Here is a 24,334-nt window from a genome sequence, read left to right on the forward strand (position 1 = left end):
TTGTATCAAATCGAATGGGTGGAGTAAATTATTCACTCCGTATTATTCAGTGCCCCATGAAATGACACTATATATACATTCCACAGACCCTACTGAGTATTCCTTACAATACCTTTAATGTGGTACGTATAATAGTTTTTGCTCTACACGCCAATATGTTTTCCATATACAGTGATGTGCATTGGGGACATTTATTTGACTTTGGAACATTGCAAATGTTACTTAAATATGAATACATTTTAATCATTGTTAAATGTTTATACAATTATTTTGCATATACCATGAATAAACACAGGTTATTGAAAGTTTTATACTATTACGTGGGGGGGCTTTTATTTTGAACATTTGCGGGAATTCCGTGACACGGAAGTACTTTTTGTAGTTGTTGAGCATTGTTGATAAAATGCTGATATGATAATGCATTTTCACTGAAATCTACAAAATGAAGGGAACGGGGGGAAAAAATGATTTAACGGCTCAGGTCGACTTGATATTGTAACGAATGAACTCCTACTAGCTTCATTACCTAAGTTCGTAGTGGTAGTTCAGAAAGGAGTGTTTTTAACGTTGCTAGCTTGGCTACCGTAAACAAGCCATCTGGCGACCTGTCACAGCTCGTTGTGGTCACTGTCAGGTGCTTTTCATTGTGGTGAGATGCCTATCGAAAGAACTCTCTCGGACCTCCGTTCACGGTTGGGGGGTAGGTGTCCTTCGTCTATCATTATACTCCATTGATGCACTACTAATCCTAGGTACTGGCTAGTTAGTTTTAGGATATGTTCTAAAAAAAATTTTTTTTTTAAGTATCTCAATGAATATAATGTTCACTGACTAGCTAATGTTAGTTACCGTTTCTCTAGCTAGATATGATTGTGAATTAGGTAGCTGGGTTGATAGAATTTTTTTTTTTTTTCATATCACATCATTGTGAAAAGTAGTATGCATGGTGTTTGCTAGAGAATTGAACAATATACAGCATTTCAACTTGCACTACACTTTCTGTCTAATGTCTAGCCTATTTCTGTCCTGCTTTTCCAACCCACACCTTAAGGGTCGAAGGGCAAAGGCTCCTCCACTACTGATTACACATTAATCTGAAGGATCTTGCCCCTAAACCCTGCTGCTCTTCCCTGTCTTTGTCAGAGAGACGTAGCTAGTCACTGAACCCGTCTGATGAGGAAATGCAGTTCAGACAGTCATCAGTGCATGTGTCTATACAGACTCTCTCAAGATATTGTATCCTGTTAAGGATTTCCTTAACTGAAGCACAGAAACCCTCAGAAGTTATTGGCTGTATTTTATATGGTCATGTTGATGACCGTGATCGTCTATTCAATTCACTCCGTTGTCTCCAAATCTTGCATTCACTAAGAAAGCAAAGGGCTGTACCAGCTAATGACAGAGGCCCTTGATTTCTCCCCCAATTTCCTCTTGAAGACAGTGCAGTGACAGAGTAATGCATGAGTAACAGTGGAATCAATTGTCTTTGTCATGGTTATACTGTACTGTATGAGGATTCTGTGTGGGCAAAATCGCTCTTAGTGTCTCATGAGATCACACCATGTTTATGTGGGCATGACCATTGAATTAAGCTCTTTGTTGTCTGTTGACTGTTAAATAGGCCTAGCTAGGTTTTGAAGGTTCCACAGCCTATGCAGTGAAAGTGTTGTTGGTCTAACTAAAGATTTGAATTAAAATTATTATGATTCAGGTTTGCATTGATGTCAATGGAAGATTTGTGTGTAGTGTAAGCTTCTGTAGCTCCTGCAGATAGTCAGGATTAGGCCCAATGATTTATATATATACACTAGATGACTGATGGGGGTGCTGTTTTGATGCCACGGTGCCTCCATCTTGGCACTCCCCCAAAATGCATTCATTAATGTCTACATTCGTTTTTGCCACATTTTTTCTATTGCAAACACCTTAATGCATACTTTAAAATTATATTATACGAGCTAAACATTTAAAAAATAGTTTAGAAAAACATTTTCCTTCATGTATATTTTTCTGAGATTACTAATGTTACTGTCCCCGCTACAACAACAAAAATATTTAAATACTGTACATGGGATTTTTGTCCTTCAAAATTTTAATTGAAATACAGTATAATTCTATTTATGTCTATGGCAGACTGCACCTACTAGGGAGGGCCAATATGGCCGACCGTGTGTTCAAATCCTCTCAATGGCCAATACATAGCAAAATGCAATCTAGGGCTTATATAAATCATTGATTGTGTCTAAATGAGTTTACACTCTGTAGGAGTGCAAGAAGATGCACTGTTTTTCTTAGACACTCTAATCTATTTAGCCTATAGGCCAGTGCCATACAGGGTGGCGATGGTCTTGCACCATGGTTGAATGTGTAGGAGAAAGTAATTGCACACAGAAACCTGGTATGTTAAAAGCCTAACGGTTGTTGTAAAGCCTTGATGGGGCAAGATGTCTTTTTTACCGTTATCCCATAGGATATGAGAAGATTGAGGAAGCTACATCAAGGACCTCTATAGCTGACCTTGAGGATGCCAGACTTATATTCATCAATCAGCCTCAACTCACTAAGTTCTGCACCAATCACGTCAGGTAGCCCAAGTGTTTACATTTTATAAGTAAACTAATTTGTAGGCCTGTGTTATTATTTGGCAATGACTATTTTGCCCAGTCAATTCTTTGTAAACACCTAATAATTTCTCTACCGTGCTGCTGAATATTGTTGTGGGTTTCTCTCTCGCCTTTTCCAGCACAGCCAAATACAATGCGCTTACCTTCCTGCCTCGATTCCTATACGCTCAGTTCAGGAGGGCTGCTAACTCATTCTTCCTGTTCATTGCACTACTGCAGGTGGGTCTAAATAATTACACAGTGTATTTTGCACATTTCAGCACTGTTTAGCAGACAGAAATTCTCACCTATCAGACACACATTGTGGTTGTTAAATGGATAGTTTTTTTTTTTTTAGGTTTTAAACGACTTAATCGAAAATCGGTTTTGTAAAAAAAAAAAAAAAGGGTTAACTATCGATTTAACACACAGACTAACTATGTCTGTCTCCATTCTCCTGGTAGCAAATTCCGGATGTTTCTCCCACAGGACGGTGGACTACCCTGGTTCCTTTGATCCTCATCCTGTTGGTGGCAGCCCTGAAGGAGATCGTTGAGGATCTGGTGAGGACCATAGAACTAGAATGACATTAAATATATCTCTATTTCTATACAGAGGACATCCGTTATGTGTTCTCTGAAAACGTGCCCAAGTGCATGGGCATGTCTGAAAGTCGTTATTGTACTCGCTGACCGTGTGGTTTTTGATTTTCTTGAAACTGATTCCATAAAAAGGTCCTTTGGATGAAGGATGCTTGACATACAATAAAACATTGGACAGAGATAATTTCACTTTTGAATGTTCTTCCCAACAGAAACGTCACAAAGCAGATAGGGTGGTCAACAGGAAGGAGGCCCAAGGTAAGAAACTGTTGAAATGATTGATCTTATTACTGCTTTTCAAACAGGTGTAGGTTATTGGACAGATTTTAATATCTCTCCTCTTCCTGTTTCCCTATTTCTCCCTTGCTCTCTCTTTGTCAGTTCTGAGAAATGGAACATGGGAGACTGTTCACTGGGAGAAGGTATGTCACTCAATATCAGGCCAGAGTCAGATATTTTCTGCTTACGTTCCTCTGCCTTCAGATGGGCTGAACCCTAATTGTTGTTTGATGTCTAGTGATTCAATGGTTAAGTAGAGCAACAGTCTGTCACTGAATAGGGTGTACATTTTAAGTTGTCATATTTTACATTGCCTAGTAGTTTATTCTTCATTAGGGGGAAAGACTTAGGATTTAGACCTAGCTAATGATTTAAACACATGTAAACTCAGGGAAAAAAGAAACGTCCTCTCACTGTCAACTACATTTATTTTCAGCAAACGTAACATGTGTAAATATTTGTGTGAACATAACAAGATTTAAGAACTGAGACATAAACTGAACAAGTTCCACAGACATGTGTCTAACAGAAATGGAATAATGTGTCCCTGAACATAGGGGGGGTCAAAATCAAAGTAACAGTCCGTATCTGGTGTGGCCACCAGCTGCATTAAGTACTGCAGTGCATTGCCTCCTCATGGACTGCACCAGATTTGCCAGTTCTTGCTGTGAGATGTTACCCCACTCTTCCACCAAGGCACCTGCAAGTTCCCAGACATTTCTGGTGGGAGTGGCCCTAGCCCTCACCCTCTGATCCAACAGGTCCCAGACGTGCTCAACGGGATTGAGATCCAGGCACTTCGTTGGCCATGGCAGAACACTGACATTCCTGTCATGCAGGAAATCACACACAGAATGAGCAGTATGGCTGGTGGCATTGTCATGCTGGAGGGTGATGTCAGGATGAGCCTGCAGGAAGGGTACCACATGAGGGAGGAGGATGTCTTCCCTGTAATGCACAGTGTTGACATTGCCTGCAATGACAGCAAGCTCAGTCCGATGATGCTGTGACACTCCGGTCCAGACCATGAGGGACCCTCCACCTCCAAATCGATCCCGCCCCAGAGTACAGGCCTCGTTGTAACGCTCATTCCTTTGACGATAATGCGAATCCGACCATCACCCCTGGTGAGACAAAACCACAATTCGTCAGTGAAGAGCACTTTTTGCCAGTCCTGTCTCGTCCAGCGATGGTGGGTTTATGCCCATAGGCGACATTGTTGCCTGTGATGTTTGGTGATGACCTGCCTTACTACAGGCATACAAGCCCTCAGTCCAGCCTCGCTCAGCCTATTGCGGACAGTTTGAGCACTGATGGTGGGATTGTGCATTCCTGGTAGATGTTGTTGCCATCCTGTACCTGTCCCACAGGTGTGATGTTCGGATGTACCGATCCTGTGCAGGTGTTGTTACACGTGGTCTGCCACTGCGAGGACGATCAGCTGTCCCGTCTGTCCCAGCTGTCCTGTCCCATCTCCCTGTAGCGCTATCTTCGGCGTCTCACAGTGCGGACATTGCAATTTATTTCCCTGGCCACCTCTGCAGTCCTCATGCCTCCTTGCAGCATGCCTAAGGCACGTTCACGCAGATGAGCAGGGACCCTGGGCATCTTTGCTTTGGTGTTTTTCAGTCAGTAGAAAGGCCTCTTTAGTGTCCTAAGTTTTCATAACTGTGACCTTAATTGCATACCGTCTGTAAGCTGTTAAGTGTGTTAATGACTTTTCCACAGGTGCATGTTCATTAATTGTTTATGGTTAATTGAACAAGCATGGGAAACAGTGTTTAAACCCTTTACAATGAAGATCTGTGAAATTATTTGAATTGTTAGGAATCTTCTTTGAACGACAGGGTCCTGAAAAGGGGACGTTTCATTTTTTTGCTGAGTGTGTGTTTATCTACATAATGTCTAGTAACTGCCGTAGTGTAGAGGTGGGAGATGTAGTCACATTAAATGGGAGAGAATACATCCCTGCAGACTCGATCCTGCTGTCCTCCAGGTAGTGCTAGAATCACAGACGGTAGATTGGTAGTTTGTTGTGGTTATGTCTCTCTGCTTTAGGCTTCAGTAACCTCTGTTCCCTTCTAGCTTCAGTAGGTCACGCTATCTGTGTTAGTTGTTCTGATATCTTGTTTTGAAGTAGTCTCACTCTTTCTTTCCCTTCCTCTCCCCTTCCCGACATTCCCTGTGTTCTGTCTGTCAATGTGTCTCTGTGTGCCCATGTCTCTGTCCGCACCCCCCCACCCTGACCGTTCCCTGTGTTCTGCCTGTGTGCCCATGTCTCTGGCCGTACCCCCCACCCCGACCGTTCCCTGTGTTCTGTCTGTCTGCCTGTGTGCCCATGTCTCTGTCCGCACCCCCCACCTCGACCGTTCCCTGTGTTCTGTCTGTCTGCCTGTGTGCCCATGTCTCTGTCCCCACCCCCCACCTCGACCGTTCCCTGTGTTCTGCCTGTGTGCCCATGTTTCTGTCCCCACCCCCTACCGTTGCCTGGTCGCTCCTGGTACGTTCTTTTGCGGGTAACTTAGGTGACGGTCGGGGACGTAGTCAGAGCCAGTGACGGGGACCACCTCCCGGCAGACCTCGTCCTGCTGGCGTCCAGGTCGGGGTCTTGTAGTCTACTGGCATTGGGGCTGAAATCAAACCTTTTGTAACAGTGTTGCACCTATCACTTTTTTACTAGACCACGTGGTTGTAAAGGACACAAGAGGAAGAAAGGATCCTACTTAATTATTTGAACATGCTAAATGCCAAATGCCCCGTGTCATACTTGAATCCTGCGGAGTGGGACTGCTCCCCTTGTTGGCACGATCTCTGTTTGTACCAGGCATCTCTTCCTCTTTACGTTACTGTCTAAAAATCAAAGGACTAGCTAGGTTATTGTACTGATAACAAACCTAGTTATTAGACCACAGAGCACACTCATCTTGGAGCTTAGTGCTTTACTGTCTCCCTGTTGCTATGGCTACTGTAGCATTGTTGTTCTCTCCCTGGATCTATTTTCTTACCCATCTCTGTTCCTGTTGTTAGATAACTTCTGTGAACACCATTCTAGATGCATTCTAGATTGTTTTGACGGCCACTTTCTTTTCACCAGCGAGCCACATGCTATGTGCTACATCGAGACGTCAAATTTAGACGGGGAGACCAACCTAAAGATACGACAGGTGAAGGTTCTTAATTCATCCACACACACACAGACGCATACACAGACACACCAAACATACCACTTATTACGTTCCATTGTGGCCCAGATAGGAGGAGTCAGCTCGTCAACTCAACCCCTGCACCTTTTCCTTCCCCAACCAGGGTCTTCAGGTCACAGCTCATGACAAGGATGCTGATAAGTCTGTCGCGGCTGAGAGGATGCATGGAGTGCGAAAGCCCCAATCGCCACCTCTACGACTTTGTAGGCGTCATCCGATTAGAGGGTCATAGGTGAGAGAGATCTACCTGTCTATCAATCAATCAATTATATATATATAGATGTATAGGTCCTAGCCCTTTCTACAGCGACAGTAACCCAGCCTAGACCTCCATAGAGCATTCAACAGCACAGTGCCAAGGAAAAGTTCTGTCTCAGTATTCTTTCATACAGTCCTTTCAGGAAGTTTCCACCCTCTGACACAGCTTAGTGTGAATCACTACTTCCTAGGGTTGCAATAAATCTGATATCCACCGATTCGTTCTCCCCAGTCCAGTCCCTTTAGGTCCGGAGCAGATCCTTCTCCGTGGAGCCCGGCTCCGGAACACCCAGTGGGTGAACGGCATGGTGGTGTACACAGGGCACGACACCAAGCTGATGCAGAACAGCACGCGGCCTCCGCTCAAGCTGTCCAGCGTGGAGCACATCACCAACACCCTGATCCTGGCGCTGTTCGGCTGCCTGCTGGCCATCTCCCTGGTCTGCTCGGCCGGACAGACACTCTGGAAGACCCAGTACGGGGACTTTGCCTGGTACATGGACCTCAACTGTGAGTCACCTTACTTTATGTTAAGTAACTTTATGCTAAATTACTTTGTTACGTTATGTTTTATTACTTTACGTTAAATTCTACTTTGCGCTATTCTACTTATTTTACTTTTACTTTATTCTATTAGTACAACGTGATGTAGGATGGATATGATCATGGAGGCACTTTCTATCAGACTGATATATTATTGGATAATACCAATGAATTAATACCAATTATTGGATAATACCAATACCAACTGTAATTTGTGTATGATCCCAATTTAGTAACCAGCAAATATCTGATATATAATAATTTACATGAACCATTACCCTCTCAGTAAATGTAATGACATGTTGTTTTTATTTCTTTACCACTGTAGTCTTAGCATCTCCAGGTAACAACCTTTCTCTGAGGCCTGTAGAAATGTTTTTGGTTGTATCCCCCAGACTAGTGACTTAGACCCCGTTGCTCATTAACGTAGAGCTTGTTTAGAAGTAAGAGCTTGTTAAAATAGAGCTTGTTTAGAAGTAAGAGCTTGTTAAAATAGAGCTTGTTTAGAAGTAAGAGCTTGTTAAAATAGAGCTTGTTTAGAAGTAAGAGCTTGTTAAAATAGAGCTTGTTTAGAAGTAAGAGCTGTAGATTATTTTATATGTGAATTCCATGGCCCATGGTAAACAATGTGTCCACCTAGCTAGTCATGTTTTAAAGTCATACTGTAGCAAAACCAAAAACCGAGTGTTCAGATTATAACTTTTTTTTTTTTTTTAACTCTGTTTTGCACCATTTTATCCCTAGTGAACATGTCCCAGGTCTAAAGAAAGGGTTTGTTGTGGCACCTGGATTCAAATTAGATTAAAGGTCATTTCTCTGTGTAACTTGCTCTAACTCCTTCCTACCAGATGGTGGCGCTGCCAACTTTGGCCTCAACTTCCTCACCTTCATCATCCTCTTCAACAACCTCATCCCCATCAGTCTACTGGTCACCCTGGAGGTCATCAAGTTCATCCAGGCGTACTTCATCAACTGGGTGGGAAAATCACTGCACTACACAGCCTCTTACTTCATCAACTGGGTGGGAAAATCACTGCACTACACAGCCTCTTACTTCATCAACTGGGTGGGAAAATCACTGCACTACACAGCCTCTTACTTCATCAACTGGGTGGGAAGATCACTGCACTACACAGCCTCTTACTTCATCAACTGGGTGGGAAAATCACTGCACTACACAGCCTCTTACTTCATCAACTGGGTGGGAAAATCACTGCACTACACAGCCTCTAACTTGGTATCTCAGAGTGACGGTCAATTTCAATTTAATTCTGGTAGTGAACACTCTAAGTAGACGTTTAAATAGAATAATGCCACAGGAGTAAATGTATCTACTTCAAAAGCTTGGTGAGAAGTTTTGGCAAATATGGAATTTGATCTAGTACACGTGAGTGAGCATAGAAATTGATGTCCGTACTATGGTAGATTTGGGACATTCAATTTATGCAATGACTTTCTCCACATCTTGTTTGTACTGCAAAGCCTATTGGGGATGTGAATGTGTTTGTGTGTGTTCAGGACATGGATATGCATTATGAGCCTACGGATACCTCTGCCATGGCACGGACGTCCAACCTAAACGAGGAACTGGGTCAGGTCAAATACATCTTCTCTGACAAAACAGGCACCCTCACCTGCAACGTGATGCAGTTTAAAAAGTGCTCCATCGCAGGTGTCGCCTACGGGTGAGAAGGCGTTAATCCAACCATTTTATAGGCATGAATTAGCATGAATAATACTATGTACTTTGCTGGATAGGTACAGTTGAAGTCAGAAGTGTACATACACTTTAGCCAAATACATTTAAACTCTGCTTTTTACCGTTTCTGACATTTAATCATCGTAAAAAATAACCTGTTTTAGGTCAGTTAGGATCAGCACTTTATTTTAAGAGTGTGAAATGTCATAATAGTAGAGTGATTTTTATTTCAGCTTTTATTTCTTTTATTACATACACTCAATTAGTATTTGGTAATATTGCCTTGAACATTTTCTAACTTGGTCAAAAGTTTTGGGTAGCCTTCCACAAGCTTCCCACAATAAGTTGGGTGAATTTTGGCCCATTCCTCCTGACAGTGATGGTGTAACGGAGTCAGGTTTGTAGGCCTCCTTGCTTGCACACACTTTTTCAGTTCTGCCCACAATTGTCCTATGGGATTGAGGTCAGGGCTTTGTGATGGCCACTCCAATACCTTGACTTTGTTGTCCTTAAGCCATTTTGCCACAACTTTGGAAGTATGCTTGGGGTCATTGTCCATTTGGAAGACCCATTTGCGACCAAGCTTTAACTTCCTGACTGATGTCTTGAGATGTTGCTTCAATATATCCACATACTTTTCCTGCCTCATGATGCCATCTATTTTGTGAAGTGCTCCAGTCCGTCCTGCAGCAAAGCACCCCCACAACATGATGCTGCCACTGAGCGGCCTTTCAGGTTATGTCGATATAGGACTCGTTTTACTGTGGATATAGATACTTTTGTACCGGTTTCCTCCAATATCTTCACAAGGTCCTTTGCTGTGGTCCTGGGATTGATTTGCACTTTTCGCACCTAGGTACGTTCATCTCTAGGAGACAGAACGCTTCTCCTTCCTGAGTGGTATGATGGTTGCGTGGTCCCATGGTGTTTATACCTGCATACTATTGTTTGTACAGATGAACGTGGTACCCTCAGGCTTTTGGAAATTGCTCCCAAAGATGAAGCAGACTTGTGGAGGTCTACAGTTTATTTTCTGAGGTCAAGGCTGTTTCTTTTGATTTTCCTATGATGTCAAGCAAAGAGGCACTGAGTTTGAAGGTAGGCCTTGAAATACATCCACAGGTACACCTCCAATTGACTCAAATGATGTCAATTAGCCTATCAGAAGCTTCTAAAGCCATGACATAATTTTTTGGAACTTTCCAAGCTGTTTATAGGCACAGTCAACTTTGTGTATGTAAACTTCTGACCAACTGGAATTGTGATACAGTGAATTAAAAGTGAAATAATCTGTCTGTAAACAATTGTTGGAATAATGATGTCATACACAAAGTAGATGTCCTAACCGACTTGCCAAAACTTGTTTGTTAACAAGAAATTTGTGGAGTGGATGAAAAACGAGTTTTAATAACTCTAAGTGTATGTAAACTTCTAACTTCAACTGTATCTCGTTGTCTTTTACTGTAGTGCTTGTTCACACAGTTATGTGGTGTAGGACAGATCTTTATTCTCATCCCAATTGTAAACATATTTAAAATTGTAGATAAACCAAACATGTCAGAATATAATATTAGTTGTTGTTGTTGTCTGAAAGGCACAACACAGACAGTCCTGAGGAAGAGGGCTTTGGCGATCCGACCTTACCGGAGAATCTCCACAATGATCACGTGAGTACATAAACATTAGACGATGTACTACCTGTCTGTATCAACGTGTTTTTTTATTTTTTATTTTATCTCTTTTTTTTGTGTATTAATTGTGTTTGTGCGCCCAGCCCACAGCCACTATTATCCAAGACTTTCTGACCATGATGGCTGTGTGTCACACTGCTGTTCCTGAGAAGACTGATAACACTATAGTCTATCAGGCCTCTTCCCCAGGTACACATGTCTACAATACCATGCTCTCTCCCTCTTGTACTATATTATACCCCTTCTACTATATTACACCTCTTCTTACCCTTCTACTATATTACACCCCTTGTACTATATTACACCCCGTATACTATATTACACCCCGTATACTATATTACACCCCGTGTACTATATTACACCCCGTGTACTATATTACTATATTACACCCCTTTTAATATTTTCCACCTCTTCTTCTATTGCCTTTATGACGTTGTACAGTGTAATCTTTGATTCTAGAATGATTCTACAGCTTCACTCCTGAATTTGAAAATCCCCAACAATCTCAAGTTTACTTTATTACGATGTTCCTTTCCCCTGTCTAGATGAAGCGGCCCTGGTGAGAGCAGCCAGCAGCCTGGGCTTTGTATTCTCTGGACGAACCCCAGACTCAGTCATCATACACGCTGTAAGTGGAACCAATTTATTATGTGATGCAGAATTAGAGTTAAACAATGTTTGTTTGAATCAGAGCCATATATTTAGATTAATAGTTTGGATTTCTAGCTGCTATTTATGCTATAAATTACTGTATAGGAACACATGCCATTGTTTGTCTTTGTTTACAGCTGGGAACAGAGCAAAGGTTTGAGTTGCTGAATGTCCTCGAATTTACAAGGTAGTTTTTGTATGCATTTGATGAGTCGTTGTAGATGTGTCCTGTCTATTGTTGGACTGTATTTGTCTCTTGGTTCTCATTTGAAAACCCTGATCTTTACTCTTTTTTTAGCGATCGCAAAAGGATGTCAGTCATCATGCGTACACCGTCCGGGCGGATCCGACTTTACTGCAAAGGAGCGGTTAGTATGGAGGACCAAGACTACACACATTTATATTTTTTTATGTGTTCCTCAAATGAACATAATGCAACTGCAGAGTTAGCTTTTTACACATTCTTTGAAGGGCGATTGTACTTCCTGATTTGGCCTCATTTTAGATTTGGTTAATTAAGAAATGCTAGCTGCCATGACTGAATTCAAACATTAGTTGGTTTCGGGGTGTGGTTTGATGTGGGTGTCTCTTGTGTGTCTTCGGAGGTGGGAAGAGTTAGCCAAAGAACGCCAAATAACCCTGTTTCTAAAAAGGAAAGCCAGCCCTATAGCAGCTTCTTCCCTTACCCTGGTTCTTTGACCACTTACAGCCTACTACTGTCTGCTCCCCCTGCACTGTCAGTAAGACTTACAAGACCTCACCACTTCAGCCTACTACTGTCTGCTCCCCCTGCACTGTCAGTAAGACTTACAAGACCTCACCACTTCAGCCTACACATTGTCAGTAAGACTTACAAGACCTCACCACTTCAGCCTACTACTGTCTGCTCCCCCTGCACTGTCAGTAAGACTTACAAGACCTCACCACTTCAGCCTACGGCGCCGGCTGAGATGCAACAATGGCAGGACTTGTGTATGTGGTCCTTCTGTAGCTCAGTTGGTAGAGCATGGCGCTTGTAACGCCAGGGTAGTGGGTTCGATCCCCGGGACCACCCATACGTAGAATGTATGCACACATGACTGTAAGTCGCTTTGGATAAAAGCGTCTGCTAAATGGCATATATTATGTGGTCGTCCTCTTGTCTGTGACCGGTGTTCTGGTTACAAACCGATGTGAGGAGTTTCTGTGCCTTGATGGGGTCATCAGTGGATCTGCCCGGTCCTCTCAGCTAATCCCAGTTGGAGCTGAGTCACAGGAAAAGTCTGGTGTAATCAATGGGTGAAGGGTCTGAAACCCGGATCGACGGTATGCAGGTCGTGTGGAGTTACCGTGGGACTAGAAAGGAGGACTGCACCCTGACAATCAGACCTGAGATGAGGTGACAAACACAACGTATTACTTCACGTGTAAACGCTACAAGTCGGGTTGGAAAGATGGCTCCGGTGGAGTCGCCCTGTCTGTCACAGACCTGCAGGTGATGAGGGGGAATATACTGAACTGTAGCATCACCAGCACTCTGATTGGAAACCCCACCGACATCTGGTGCAAGAATGGACAACATGACTATATGAGAGCACTTCATCTCGCGCTACCATTTCTGGACAACATTTAAATCCAGCTACTCCTGTGCTGTAAAAGGCCATGTATATCTGGGAGGGAGTGTAGGGAGTTTTTCCTAGCCACTGTGCTTCTGCACCTGCATTGCTTGCTGTTTGGGGTTTTAGGCTGGGTTTCTGTACAGCACTTTGAGATATCAGCTGATGTACGAAGGGCTATATAAATACATTTGATTTGATATCTCCATTCTCCTGCAGTGTGTCTTTATGACCAATACTTTTGGAGTGTCAATTACACCAAGAGGAGTATCTGTGCCTTGAGGGGATCATATGTGGCCAAATCCAGTATTTACACACATCCCAGTCATTCCACAGAACAAGGTTCATGTTGGTTTTTTAAAGAAGAATTGTAAAGATCTGAGGCTGGACCCAGACTACTACGCTGGTCGTGTGCAATACCATGGGAACAATGGGAGTGACTCCATGCTGGCAATTTAAAGGCCTGAGAGAGTGACTCAGCTGAGGTACAGGTTCAGATTAGGAAGAACACTTTCTGAGGAATACGCTGCCAGTCCTGGGGTTATCGTGACTGTCACAGACCTCCTGTTAGCGATGGATCCTACGTCTGTGTCCGAGGAGGAGAGAGTTGTCCCAAGATGCCGTATCAAATGTACTCTGGATCTCAACACAAACTTTATTTGGTATAAAAACAGACAGCCTGTACCAAAGAGTGATGCCTACTCCAACAGCCTGTACCTAGACCCGGTAAGCGTTGATGATACAGGCCGCTACTCCTGTGCTGTAAAGGGCCGTGAGGATCTCCACTCTCCTGAAGAGACTCTGTCAGATATGGCCAATAAAAAAAAGAATTGTGTCAATTGGTCCCTCTGGTGAAGTAGTGGAGGGCAGATCAGTGTCTCTGAGCTGCAGCAGTGATGCCAACCCTGCAGTGGACATTTTATACTTGGTATTTCAATAATACAACTTAGGCAAAGTGTATTCGGACACAGTTCTCTCACGTCAGCTCTGAGGACAGTGAACTCCAGCGCTGAGATGATATCATTGTAGCATCTCTCCAGATTCCAGTGTCTGCCTGGGTTCCTGTGGTGGGGGTCTGTCCTGGATGCTGGAGCTCTTCTAGTCCTCATCTACTGGATTTTGAAGAGGAGGTCAACTGGAGGAGGGGATACCATAGGTCACACGTAGTGTTCACCCTGACCCCAACAATGACACGTACACAGCTGTGAACAATATGTTCACAGCATAATGTCCAGGTCCCTTGAGTACGACACACTGGCAAGTGTGAGGGACTACGCCATTGACACGTACACGTCTCCTCAGAGAGACGCTCAACCCCCACTGTATGCGAACATGCAGAGGAGAGGATCACCACAGAACCCGGACTGAAGAAGATTACCACAGGACCAGGACTGAAGAGGATCAACACAGAACCAGGACTGAAGAGGATCAACACAGAACCCGGACTGAAGAAGATTACCACAGGACCCGGACTGAAGAAGATTACCACAGGACCCGGACTGAAGAGGATCAACACAGAACCAGGACTGAAGAGGATCAACACAGAAGCAGGACTGAAGAGGATTACCACAGGACCAGGACTGAAGAGGATTACCACAGGACCAGGACTGAAGAGGATTACCACAGGACCAGGACTGCAGAGGATCACCACAGGACCAGGACTGCAGAGGATCACCACAGGACCCGGACTGCAGAGGATCACCACAGGACCAGGACTGAAGGGTCTTGGCACAGAGAGTCACTGCAACAAACCAAAGCTAGTCCGAAAAATGTATCTACCCCTGCTATCGTAATGACCTATCTAGACATTTTATTTGAACCTTTTATTGAATATTGAATTTTAATGATCTTCTCTTGAAATTCTCATTATCTATGTTGATGAATATAGTATATTGGATTATGTCTATAGTAGTTTATGTTCTAATGTTGGGATTTGCTATTGCTGCATTTTTTTATTACAACATACTTTTCTCAGCTGCTAAAATGGATTATATTAGTAAAGCCTTTTTTAAATGTTTTTTGCTTCTGGAACAAATTGCTCTTGATATACACTCAGAGGCCAGTTTATTACGTACACAACCCTGTTCACAAATGATTCGCTCCTACAGACATTGAGTTGTGGCCGTGGCTTGCTGTATAAAGCAGGCATTGAGGCATTCAGTTACTGTTTGATTGAACGTTAGAATGGGAAAAACGAGTGACCTAAGCCACATTGAGTGTGGAGTGATTGTCGGTGTACGGCATGTCGGTTCCAGTATCTCAGAAACAGACTGCCTTCTGGGCTTTTCACACACACACACACGACAGTGTCTAAGGGTTTACTGAGAATCGACAAACAAAAAACATCCAGTCAGCGGCAGTCCTGTGGGTGAAAACAGCTCGTTGATGAGAGGTGGAAGGAGAAGGACAAGAGTCATGCAAGCTAACAGACGTCCCACAAACAGGCAAATAACGGCACAGTTCAACAGTGGTGTGCAGAACGGCATCTCGAAACGCACAACTCGTCGGTCCTGGTCACAGATGGGCTTTTGCAGCAGACGACCACACCGGGTTCCACTCCTGTCAGCATGAAACAGGGCTCCAGTGGACACGCGATCACCCTCACTGGACAATTGACGATTGGAAAAACATTGCCTGGTCTGATGAATCTCGGTTCCTGTTGTCATGCTGATGGCAGCGTTGGGATTTAGCGTCAGCAGCATGAGTCCATGGCTCCATCCTGCCTGGTGTCAACGGTACAGGCTGATGGCAGCGTCGGGATTTAGCGTCAGCAGCATGAGTCCATGGCTCCATCCTGCCTGGTGTCAACGGTACAGGCTGATGGCAGCGTTGGGATTTAGCGTCAGCATCATGAGTCCATGGCTCCATCCTGCCTGGTGTCAACGGTACAGGCTGGTGGTTGTGATGTAATTGCTTGGGAGCAACGGTTCAACTCCACAGCGTATCTGAACAAAGAATTCAGGCTGTTCTGGAGACAAAGGTGTGTCTGACCCGGTACATAATAAACTGGTCACTGAGTGTACATTATATATTTTGTTGCTTTCAGATACAATGCATTTGAAGGAAATAATTGTTTTGATCTTTGATCTTCTTCTTTCTCATGATAGTCACACTTGTTTTCTTATTCTATTACAAACTATTAATGAGGACCTTTTGGAAAAGTTCAGTGTAAATTAAATGCATGTTAGAAATTAGCTCAAAGTTAAATGTTTGAAATATACAAAAAATAAAATGAGTTTGCAGCAGTGCAATGTCCATTTGTGGTTAAAAAAACAAACAAAAACAGTTATGATATATTGCACATTCAAAGAATTAGCCACGTTTGTTGCAACAATCTGGGTGGGTCTTCTGACAGGACTCTGTCATCTACGAGAGACTGGCGGACAGCTCCAAGTACAAAGACATCACTCTCAACCACCTGGAGCAGTTTGCCACAGAGGGTGAGCCACAGTTCCACTGTTCTCACGCATTCCAATGGCATAGTTATTTTTTTTTATTTTACCTTTATTTAACTAGGCAAGTCAGTTAAGAACAAATTCTTATTTTCAATGGCGGCCTCCCGGGGAACAGTGGGTTTACTGCCTGTTCAGGGGCAGAACGACAGATTTGTACCTTGTCAGCTCTGGGATTTGAACTTGCAACCTTCCGGTTACTAGTCCAACGCTCTAACCACTAGGCTACCCTGCCGCCCCAGAGTAGAGTAGGACTAGCTAGCCAATGAACCTCTTCAGATGCAAGTATAGTGTTGTTATTTCATGTTTTCGTAATGATCTGGTTAGCTCTGATAGGTTCAACCCACCTTGCCCTCTGATTGGCTGGGCTGAATTTATCACTATGCTACTCATACTTATCCAATTATCTCAGATCTGTACTGTACAGAAGCATTGTATCATCTCTCTCTGTCTGTCTCTCTCTCGCTCTGTGTGTGTGTTTTGTCAGGACTAAGGACGTTGTGTTACGCTGTGACCAACATCTCAGAAGAGTCATACGAGCAGTGGGCTGAGTGGTACCAGAGAGCCGCCACCTCCCTTACCAACCGAGCTCTGAAGATGGAGGAGAGTTATGAGCTCATCGAGAGGGTAACCAATAGAAGAACCCGTCTTTACAATAAAATAAAGACACACCTTAGACCTACAACTGTTTTTTTTCTTCTAAAGGACCCTGTGCCTTCTGGCTGTCAGAAAATACTGTCATAAAGTGACAGTTTCCCGTAAGACGATACAAAATGCATTCTTTCTCAAGAGTTTTCATGATGAAGCTACGATGTGGCATTGGTGTAGGCTGCCTCCATATCTTTACGTGTTTGATTTAAGCTTGACGGAAAGCATTTGTACTTTTCGCTGCTGCTCCACCGGTTCCATTGGACCAGGTAATCAAGTATATCAAGTGCACCTCAAATATTTAAAATGTATTTCACTTGTATTTTGTTTTCTCCAGAACCTGCAGTTGCTTGGTGCCACGGCCATAGAGGACAAGCTACAAGACAAAGTCCCCGAAACCATAGAGACTCTGCTCAGAGCTGGTATCAAGATCTGGATTCTCACCGGAGACAAGCAGGAGACTGCCATCAATATAGGTGAGGAGGCAGACCGACTGACTGACTGGCACACACACACACACACACACACACAGACACACACACACACACACAGACACACACACACAACTCCACCTGCCAATACACACTAAAAGTGCTCAGACCCACTTAGATCCACTATGAATCAGTACCGTCAAATTAAATCCTTCTTACCCTCTGCCTCTCAAGGTCACTCGTGTAGGCTGCTGAGGAAGAACATGGGGCTATTGGTCGTGAACGAGGAGACACTAGAAGTAGGTGTCAATCCCAATCTCGCCCTCCTGTTGTCAACAACAGAAAACAAACCACAGCAACTGGATATGAGGCCTTTTCTGTTCTGAGCATGTCGTTCATAAATGTACTATTATGACGCTAGCAACACCACGGACGAGAATTCCATTCTCAGAGGAACCACATGTACCAAAAAAATCTATGTTTGTCTAAGTTGCTTTGTATAAAGGCATCTGCATCACAGTGCTAGCTGTGCCACCAGAGATTCTGGGTTCGCGGCTGACCGTAGCCGGGAGGCCCATAAGGCGGCGCTCAATTGGCCCAGCGTCGTCCCGGTTAGGGAGGGTTTGGCCGGCAGGGAAATCCTTGTCTCATTGTGCACTAGCGACTCCTGTGGCGGTCCTGGCGCAGTGCACGCTGACCAGGTCGCCAGGTATATGGTGTTTCCTCCGACACATTGGTGCGGCTGGCTTCCAGGTTGGACGTGCATTGTGGCTAGGTTGGGTTGTGTTTCGGAGGACGCATGGCTCTCGCCCTTCGCTTCTCCAGAGTCCGTACGGGAGTTGCAGCGATGAGACAAGACTGTAACTACCAATTGGATACCACGAAAAAGGGGGTAAAAAAAAATAAAGAAAAAGCTATAAAAAAATTAAGGCATCTGCTAAATGACATTCATTCAATAACTTACTATATCCTAGGGGACGCGAGCGGCTTTGAGTCATCACTGTGGCATGCTGGGAGAGGCGCTCCACAGGGAGAACGACGTTGCCTTGGTGATGGATGGCGAGACGCTGAAGTACGCCCTCAGCATCGAGGTGCGCCAGTACTTCCTGGATCTGGCCCTATCCTGCAAGGCCGTCATCTGCTGCAGGTAGCCAATCACAGCATAGGAGCCCTCCATTCAGACTGTTGCTAAAGATGGAGAGAAGCCCTCCTGTCGGTGTTCACTCCAACACTCCTGTTCACTCCAACTCCAGTTGGAACTAACCTGATTCAGCTAATTATTAGAATCAGGTGCACTAGTTTAGGGTTGGATTGAAAATCTACAGGACTGTAGCTCTCCATGCATAGGGTTGGAGTTAACCTACAGGACTGTAGCTCTCCATGCATAGGGTTGGAGTTAAAACCTACAGGACTGTATCTCTCCAGGAACAGGTTTGGAGTTAAAACCTACAGGACTGTATCTCTCCAGGAACAGGTTTGGAGAGCCCTGCTATAAACATTCATATTCAGTGATGATTCAATATCACGTGTGTGCCCAGGGTGTCTCCACTGCAGAAGTCGGAGGTGGTGGACCTGGTCAAGAGACAGGTGAAGGTGATCACCCTGGCCGTCGGTGACGGTGCCAACGACGTGGGCATGATCCAGACGGCTCACGTTGGCGTGGGCATCTCTGGCAACGAGGGCCTGCAGGCCGCCAACTCCTCCGACTACTCTATCGCCCAGGTATCCCCTCTTATCACCTTAACACATCATTACTTCTGGATGTATTTGAGGACTGTTTTTTAGGGGGAAATAATATCACTTATGGCATTATTTAACAAGGGCAAATGGACGATATGATATTGTGGATATCACCTAACCCTAATATGTGGCATCTGGTCTCTGTCTCGCTCCGCCTGTCTCGCTATGTCTCCATCTTTATGTCTCTCTCTGTTTCGTTCCCTGTCTTTTCAGTTTAAGTACCTGAGGAATCTTCTTCTAGTCCATGGGGCGTGGAACTACAACCGAGTGTCCAAATGCATCCTGTACTGTTTCTACAAGAACATAGTGTTGTACATCATAGAGGTAGGGCTGCTTCAGTAGGGCTGCTTCAGTAGGGCTGCTTCAGTAGGGCTGCTTCAATAGAATTCAGGTAAATTTCACTAAAGGTCCAGAGTTTCCAGAAGTCCCGGTTGGAAGGAATAAGCAGGAAATCCTCTAACCAGTCTTTTTTTCTTCTAATGTCTCATTGGGATTTTGTGAAAGTTCCCATAATTCTGCAACCCTTTGAGATCAACATGGATGTCAGTGTGTAATAGAGAACCTCAGTCACTCATTCATCTTGTTTTTTTAGATCTGGTTTGCGATCGTGAATGGTTTCTCTGGTCAGATTCTATTTGAACGTTGGTGCATTGGTCTTTACAATGTGGTAAGTGTGTGTACACTCATTATTCAACCCTTACATGGAGTTCTCCTTGATTTACCCCTGGTAAAATATGACTGTGTCACTTTTTAGTCTTTGTGTGTGTGTGGTGTGTGTGTGATAGATCTTCACAGCGATGCCTCCTCTGGCCCTGGGTATATTTGAGCGCTGCTGCAAGAAAGAGAACATGCTAAAATACCCAGAACTCTACAAGACCTCCCAGAACGCACTGGGTTTCAACACCAAGGTACAACCTCCACCCATTTAACCCCGGTCATTATTGCCTTGTGAAAAGGAGACGAGGGGCCTTTCTCATTTATCAATCATGAGCAGCACGAATTTGGGCGTGTAACATTTGCATAATCATTTTTTTCTTCTTTACATTTCAACATTTGGTCATTTTACCAAATTTTCAAAGATAAACTAATAATGCCTGCAGAATCAAAATGTTTATAGCATTAGGGACTTAAGGTCCATTTGGAAGTTGGAACTAGGCCCTCTTGGTTCATTTGTTTCCCCCTGTCCCACTGCAGGTGTTCTGGGCTCACTGTCTCAACGGCCTCCTCCATTCTGTCATCCTCTTCTGGCTACCCCTGCTGATCTTCCAACACGGTGTGTGTTTCTGTCCCGTCTGTCCAGCTGTCTCGGTCCGTTCTAGTATTAAACAGTCCTGCATGTTTGGTTTCTTTTATTCCAGATACTGTGTCTTGGAACGGGAAGACTCCAGACTATCTTCTCTTAGGAAATATGGTTTACACGGTAGGTTGACTGCATGCCCAAAAGAAAGGTCTGGTTTGTTTTTGGATAGCCTTCCCAGCTCTCAATGAAATATCTGAAAACACTTTGGTAAAATTGTTTCTGAATTTAGTATACACACAGTAGCAAGACTTCGATAGAGAAGACACGACACCTCTGATTTTCCATATCCTCATGAAATGTTGCCTGGTAAAGTGACTTGTTTTCTCTCTTCTCCGTCCTCCAGTTTGTGGTGATAACCGTTTGTCTCAAAGCTGGACTGGAGACTTCATCATGGACACTGGTGGGTTCAGTAGGCTTCCCATTTCTGTCATTCAGAATATGACGATGAGAAACAAAGTGTGATGTTTTTCCTGACCTGCTCTGTTGCTCCCTCTAGTTCAGTCACATAGCCATCTGGGGCAGTGTGTTCCTGTGGGTGTTGTTCTTCTGGCTCTACTCCACCTTGTGGCCAGTTATAGCTATTGCACCAGACATGTCTGGTCAGGTAAAGTACGGATCACTCTATGTTCAACAATATGCATTTGTTGGACAAATATGTTGCACAATAAGCAACACCGAAGCAAACTTACTATTCACGTGTGTGTGTGTGTGTGTGTGTGTGTGTGTGTGTGTGTGTGTGTGTGTGTGTGTGTGTGTGTGTGTGTGTGTGTGTGTGTGTGTGTGTGTGTGTGTGTTGCAGGCAGAGATGCTGTTCACCTCAGGAGTGTTCTGGATGAGTCTCCTCTTCATCCCTGTCACCTCACTGCTGTCTGACGTGGCGTTCAGAGTGTGAGTCCAGACCTTAATACATACAGTGCTAGCTTCAGAGGAACAAATACTCTTTACACAGCCCTTTCATTCTATAATAGAATTTACATCTCTCTCTTCTCTCTCGCTCAGGGTAAAGAGGTCTTTCTGGAAGAACCTGGTTGATGAGGTGCAGGAGCTGGAGGCTAAGGCTCAGGACCCTGGAGTAGTGGTTCATGGGAAAAGGTATTTTTATACCATCTAACTGTATTGAGAAAATAAAAAATTAAAAAATGTCACAAATACAACAAGTGTAGACCTTACAGTGAAATACTGAATTCAACAGGTGTAGTAGACCTTACAGTGAAATACTGAATACAACAGGTGTAGTAGACCTTACAGTGAAATACTGAATACAACAGGTGTAGTAGACCTTACAGTGAAATACTGAATACAACAGGTGTAGTAGACCTTACAGTGAAATACTGAATTCAACAGGTGTAGTAGACCTTACAGTGAAATACTGAATTCAACAGGTGTAGTAGACCTTACAGTGAAATACTGAATACAACAGGTGTAGTAGACCTTACAGTGAAATACTGAATACAACAGGTGTTTTAGACCTTACAGTGAAATACTGAATACAACAGGTGTAGTAGACCTTACAGTGAAATACTGAATACAACAGGTGTAGTAGACCTTACAGTGAAATACTGAATACAACAGGTGTAGTAGACCTTACAGTGAAATACTGAATACAACAGGTGTAGTAGACCTTACAGTGAAATACTGAATACAACAGGTGTACACCTTACAGTGAAATGCTTACTTACAAGCCCTTAACCAACAATGCAGTTTTAAGAAGGAAAAAAAAGTAAGAGATAAGAATAACAAATAATTAAAGAGCAGCAGTACCTATAGCGGGGCTATATACAGGGTGTACCGGTACAGAGTCAATGTGTGCATGCTTTTTTGTTTGTCTCATGTACTCTTCTCTCTCTCTCTCGTGTGTGTGTGTGTGTGTGTGTGTGTGTGTGTGTGTGTGTGTATGTGTGTGTGTGTGTGTGTGTGTGTGTGTGTGTGTGTGTGTGTGTGTGTGTGTGTGTGTGTGTGTGTGTGTGTGTGTGTGTGTGTGTGTGTGTGTGTGTGTGTGTGTGTGTGTGTGTGTGTGTGTAGCTTGTCAGAGAGAGCTCAGCTCCTGAAGAACAGCATATCGTCAGCATACAGCACAGAGTCCGTCCCTCAGAACATGCTACGTAAGTCACACGCCTTACAGAATGTGGTGCTTCACACTTGTCCTCTTCCTTCTGTACTACAGTAAAACATCACCATCTATAACAGTGTCTAAACCCAGAAGGCACAACATCACAAAACGTCCAGAAACGCTTGACCAAACAGACCAGGCCGGGGTTTGAGAGGTCAATCAGAGAAGTGTAAAATTCATCCTAAAGGCACAACCAAGATTGGAGCCAATGTCTTAAGTAGTTGAACATGTTATTACTCCAACCTCGTAAAGGTGACAAACTGACATGTTTTTCTTTTAGTCAAAAACACAACAACTATATATCAAAGGAGTGCCTTTGATATTGATGGCCTGCACATGGGATAGATAGAAGACCGTTAGACTCAATGACGTGCTTCTTCGCATGAGCTTTGCTAGCCAACGTCGCCATGACATCGCCTACAAGTGTGATCGGGGATTTCTATTGGAGAATCCGTTTGTCTAACTTCCTACTGTACTGCCTTTGACAACACTCTGACTACATTTCCCACAATGCCATTTGTCCCCTCACTGCCTCCATACACATGCAGGCATGGAGGGGGTGAGATTGTCGTTGTCACTCGAGGTGTGAAGGTTAGTGAGCCCCTCACAAGGTTGGATCTGTGTAAAGTAGGTAAACTTCCCTGGAGTCATAGAGCTTTGACAGTGGTTAGAATCGTCCCTGTAGTTTGAATAGATGGACCTGTGGGCTAGAAGAATAGAAATAGTTCTTAATATGAGAAGAAACTATTGTGTAGGATATGTATTGTGTTAGGATATACACTATACAGTGGCTTGTGAAAGTATTCACCCCCTTGGCATTTTTCATATTTTGTTGCCTTTACAACCTGGAATTAAAATAGATTTTGGGGGGGTTTGTATCATTTGATTTACACAACATACCTACCACTTTGAAGTAAATAACTACTCAAGCAAAATATGTTTTATTGTGAAATAGACAAAAAAAATAACTTGAGCGTGCATTACTATTCACCCACCTAAAGTCAATACTTTGTAGAGTCAAGTCTCTTGGGGTATGTCTTTATAAGCTTGGCACATCTAGCCACTGGGATTTTTGCCCATTCTTCAAGGCAAAACTGCTCCAGCTCCTTCAAGTTGGATGGGTTCCGCTGATGTACAGCAATCTTTAAGTCATACCACAGATTCTCAATTGGATTGAGGTCTGAGCTTTGACTAGGCCATTCCAAGACATTTTAAATGTTTCCCCTTAAACCACTCAAGTGTTGCTTTAGCAGTATGCTTAGGGTCATTGTCCTGCTGGAAGGTGAACCTCCGTCCCAGTCTCAAATCTCTGGAAGACTGAAACAGGTTTCCCTCAAGAATTTCCCTTTTATATAGCGCCATCCATCATTCCTTCAAATCTGACCAGTTTCCCAGTCCATGCCGATGTAAAAACATCCCCACAGGTTGATGCTGCCACCAGCATGCTTCACTGTGGGGATGGAGTTCTCGGGGTGATGAGAGTTGTTGGGTTTGCACCAGACATAGCATTTTGCTTGATGGCCAAGAAG

At 43.8% G+C, this 24,334-nt stretch overlaps 1 protein-coding gene across 1 annotated transcript in view; it reads left to right on the forward strand.

Moving 5' to 3' along the window:
* The first annotated feature begins 392 nt into the window (after positions 1–392).
* Positions 393–24,334, forward strand: part of LOC124001446 (phospholipid-transporting ATPase IA-like) — a 28,730-nt gene continuing 4,788 nt past the window's right edge. The window contains 34 exon segments of the mRNA XM_046308178.1: positions 393–700; positions 2,471–2,585; positions 2,744–2,843; positions 3,068–3,166; positions 3,418–3,463; positions 3,587–3,627; positions 6,010–6,083; positions 6,579–6,648; positions 6,791–6,826; positions 6,828–6,919; positions 7,178–7,455; positions 8,337–8,464; positions 9,007–9,173; positions 10,782–10,854; positions 10,962–11,067; positions 11,424–11,506; positions 11,667–11,716; positions 11,828–11,897; positions 16,480–16,564; positions 17,064–17,203; positions 17,562–17,700; positions 17,890–17,954; positions 18,630–18,802; positions 19,194–19,377; positions 19,609–19,719; positions 19,988–20,062; positions 20,181–20,303; positions 20,590–20,668; positions 20,754–20,815; positions 21,039–21,095; positions 21,192–21,299; positions 21,495–21,583; positions 21,695–21,787; positions 22,718–22,797. Coding sequence (XP_046164134.1) covers positions 655–700; positions 2,471–2,585; positions 2,744–2,843; positions 3,068–3,166; positions 3,418–3,463; positions 3,587–3,627; positions 6,010–6,083; positions 6,579–6,648; positions 6,791–6,826; positions 6,828–6,919; positions 7,178–7,455; positions 8,337–8,464; positions 9,007–9,173; positions 10,782–10,854; positions 10,962–11,067; positions 11,424–11,506; positions 11,667–11,716; positions 11,828–11,897; positions 16,480–16,564; positions 17,064–17,203; positions 17,562–17,700; positions 17,890–17,954; positions 18,630–18,802; positions 19,194–19,377; positions 19,609–19,719; positions 19,988–20,062; positions 20,181–20,303; positions 20,590–20,668; positions 20,754–20,815; positions 21,039–21,095; positions 21,192–21,299; positions 21,495–21,583; positions 21,695–21,787; positions 22,718–22,797 — 3,337 coding nt within the window. The 5' untranslated portion in view covers positions 393–654.

Source organism: Oncorhynchus gorbuscha, linkage group LG17 (genome assembly GCF_021184085.1).
Source record: "Oncorhynchus gorbuscha isolate QuinsamMale2020 ecotype Even-year linkage group LG17, OgorEven_v1.0, whole genome shotgun sequence".
Lineage (NCBI taxonomy): Eukaryota > Metazoa > Chordata > Actinopteri > Salmoniformes > Salmonidae > Oncorhynchus > Oncorhynchus gorbuscha.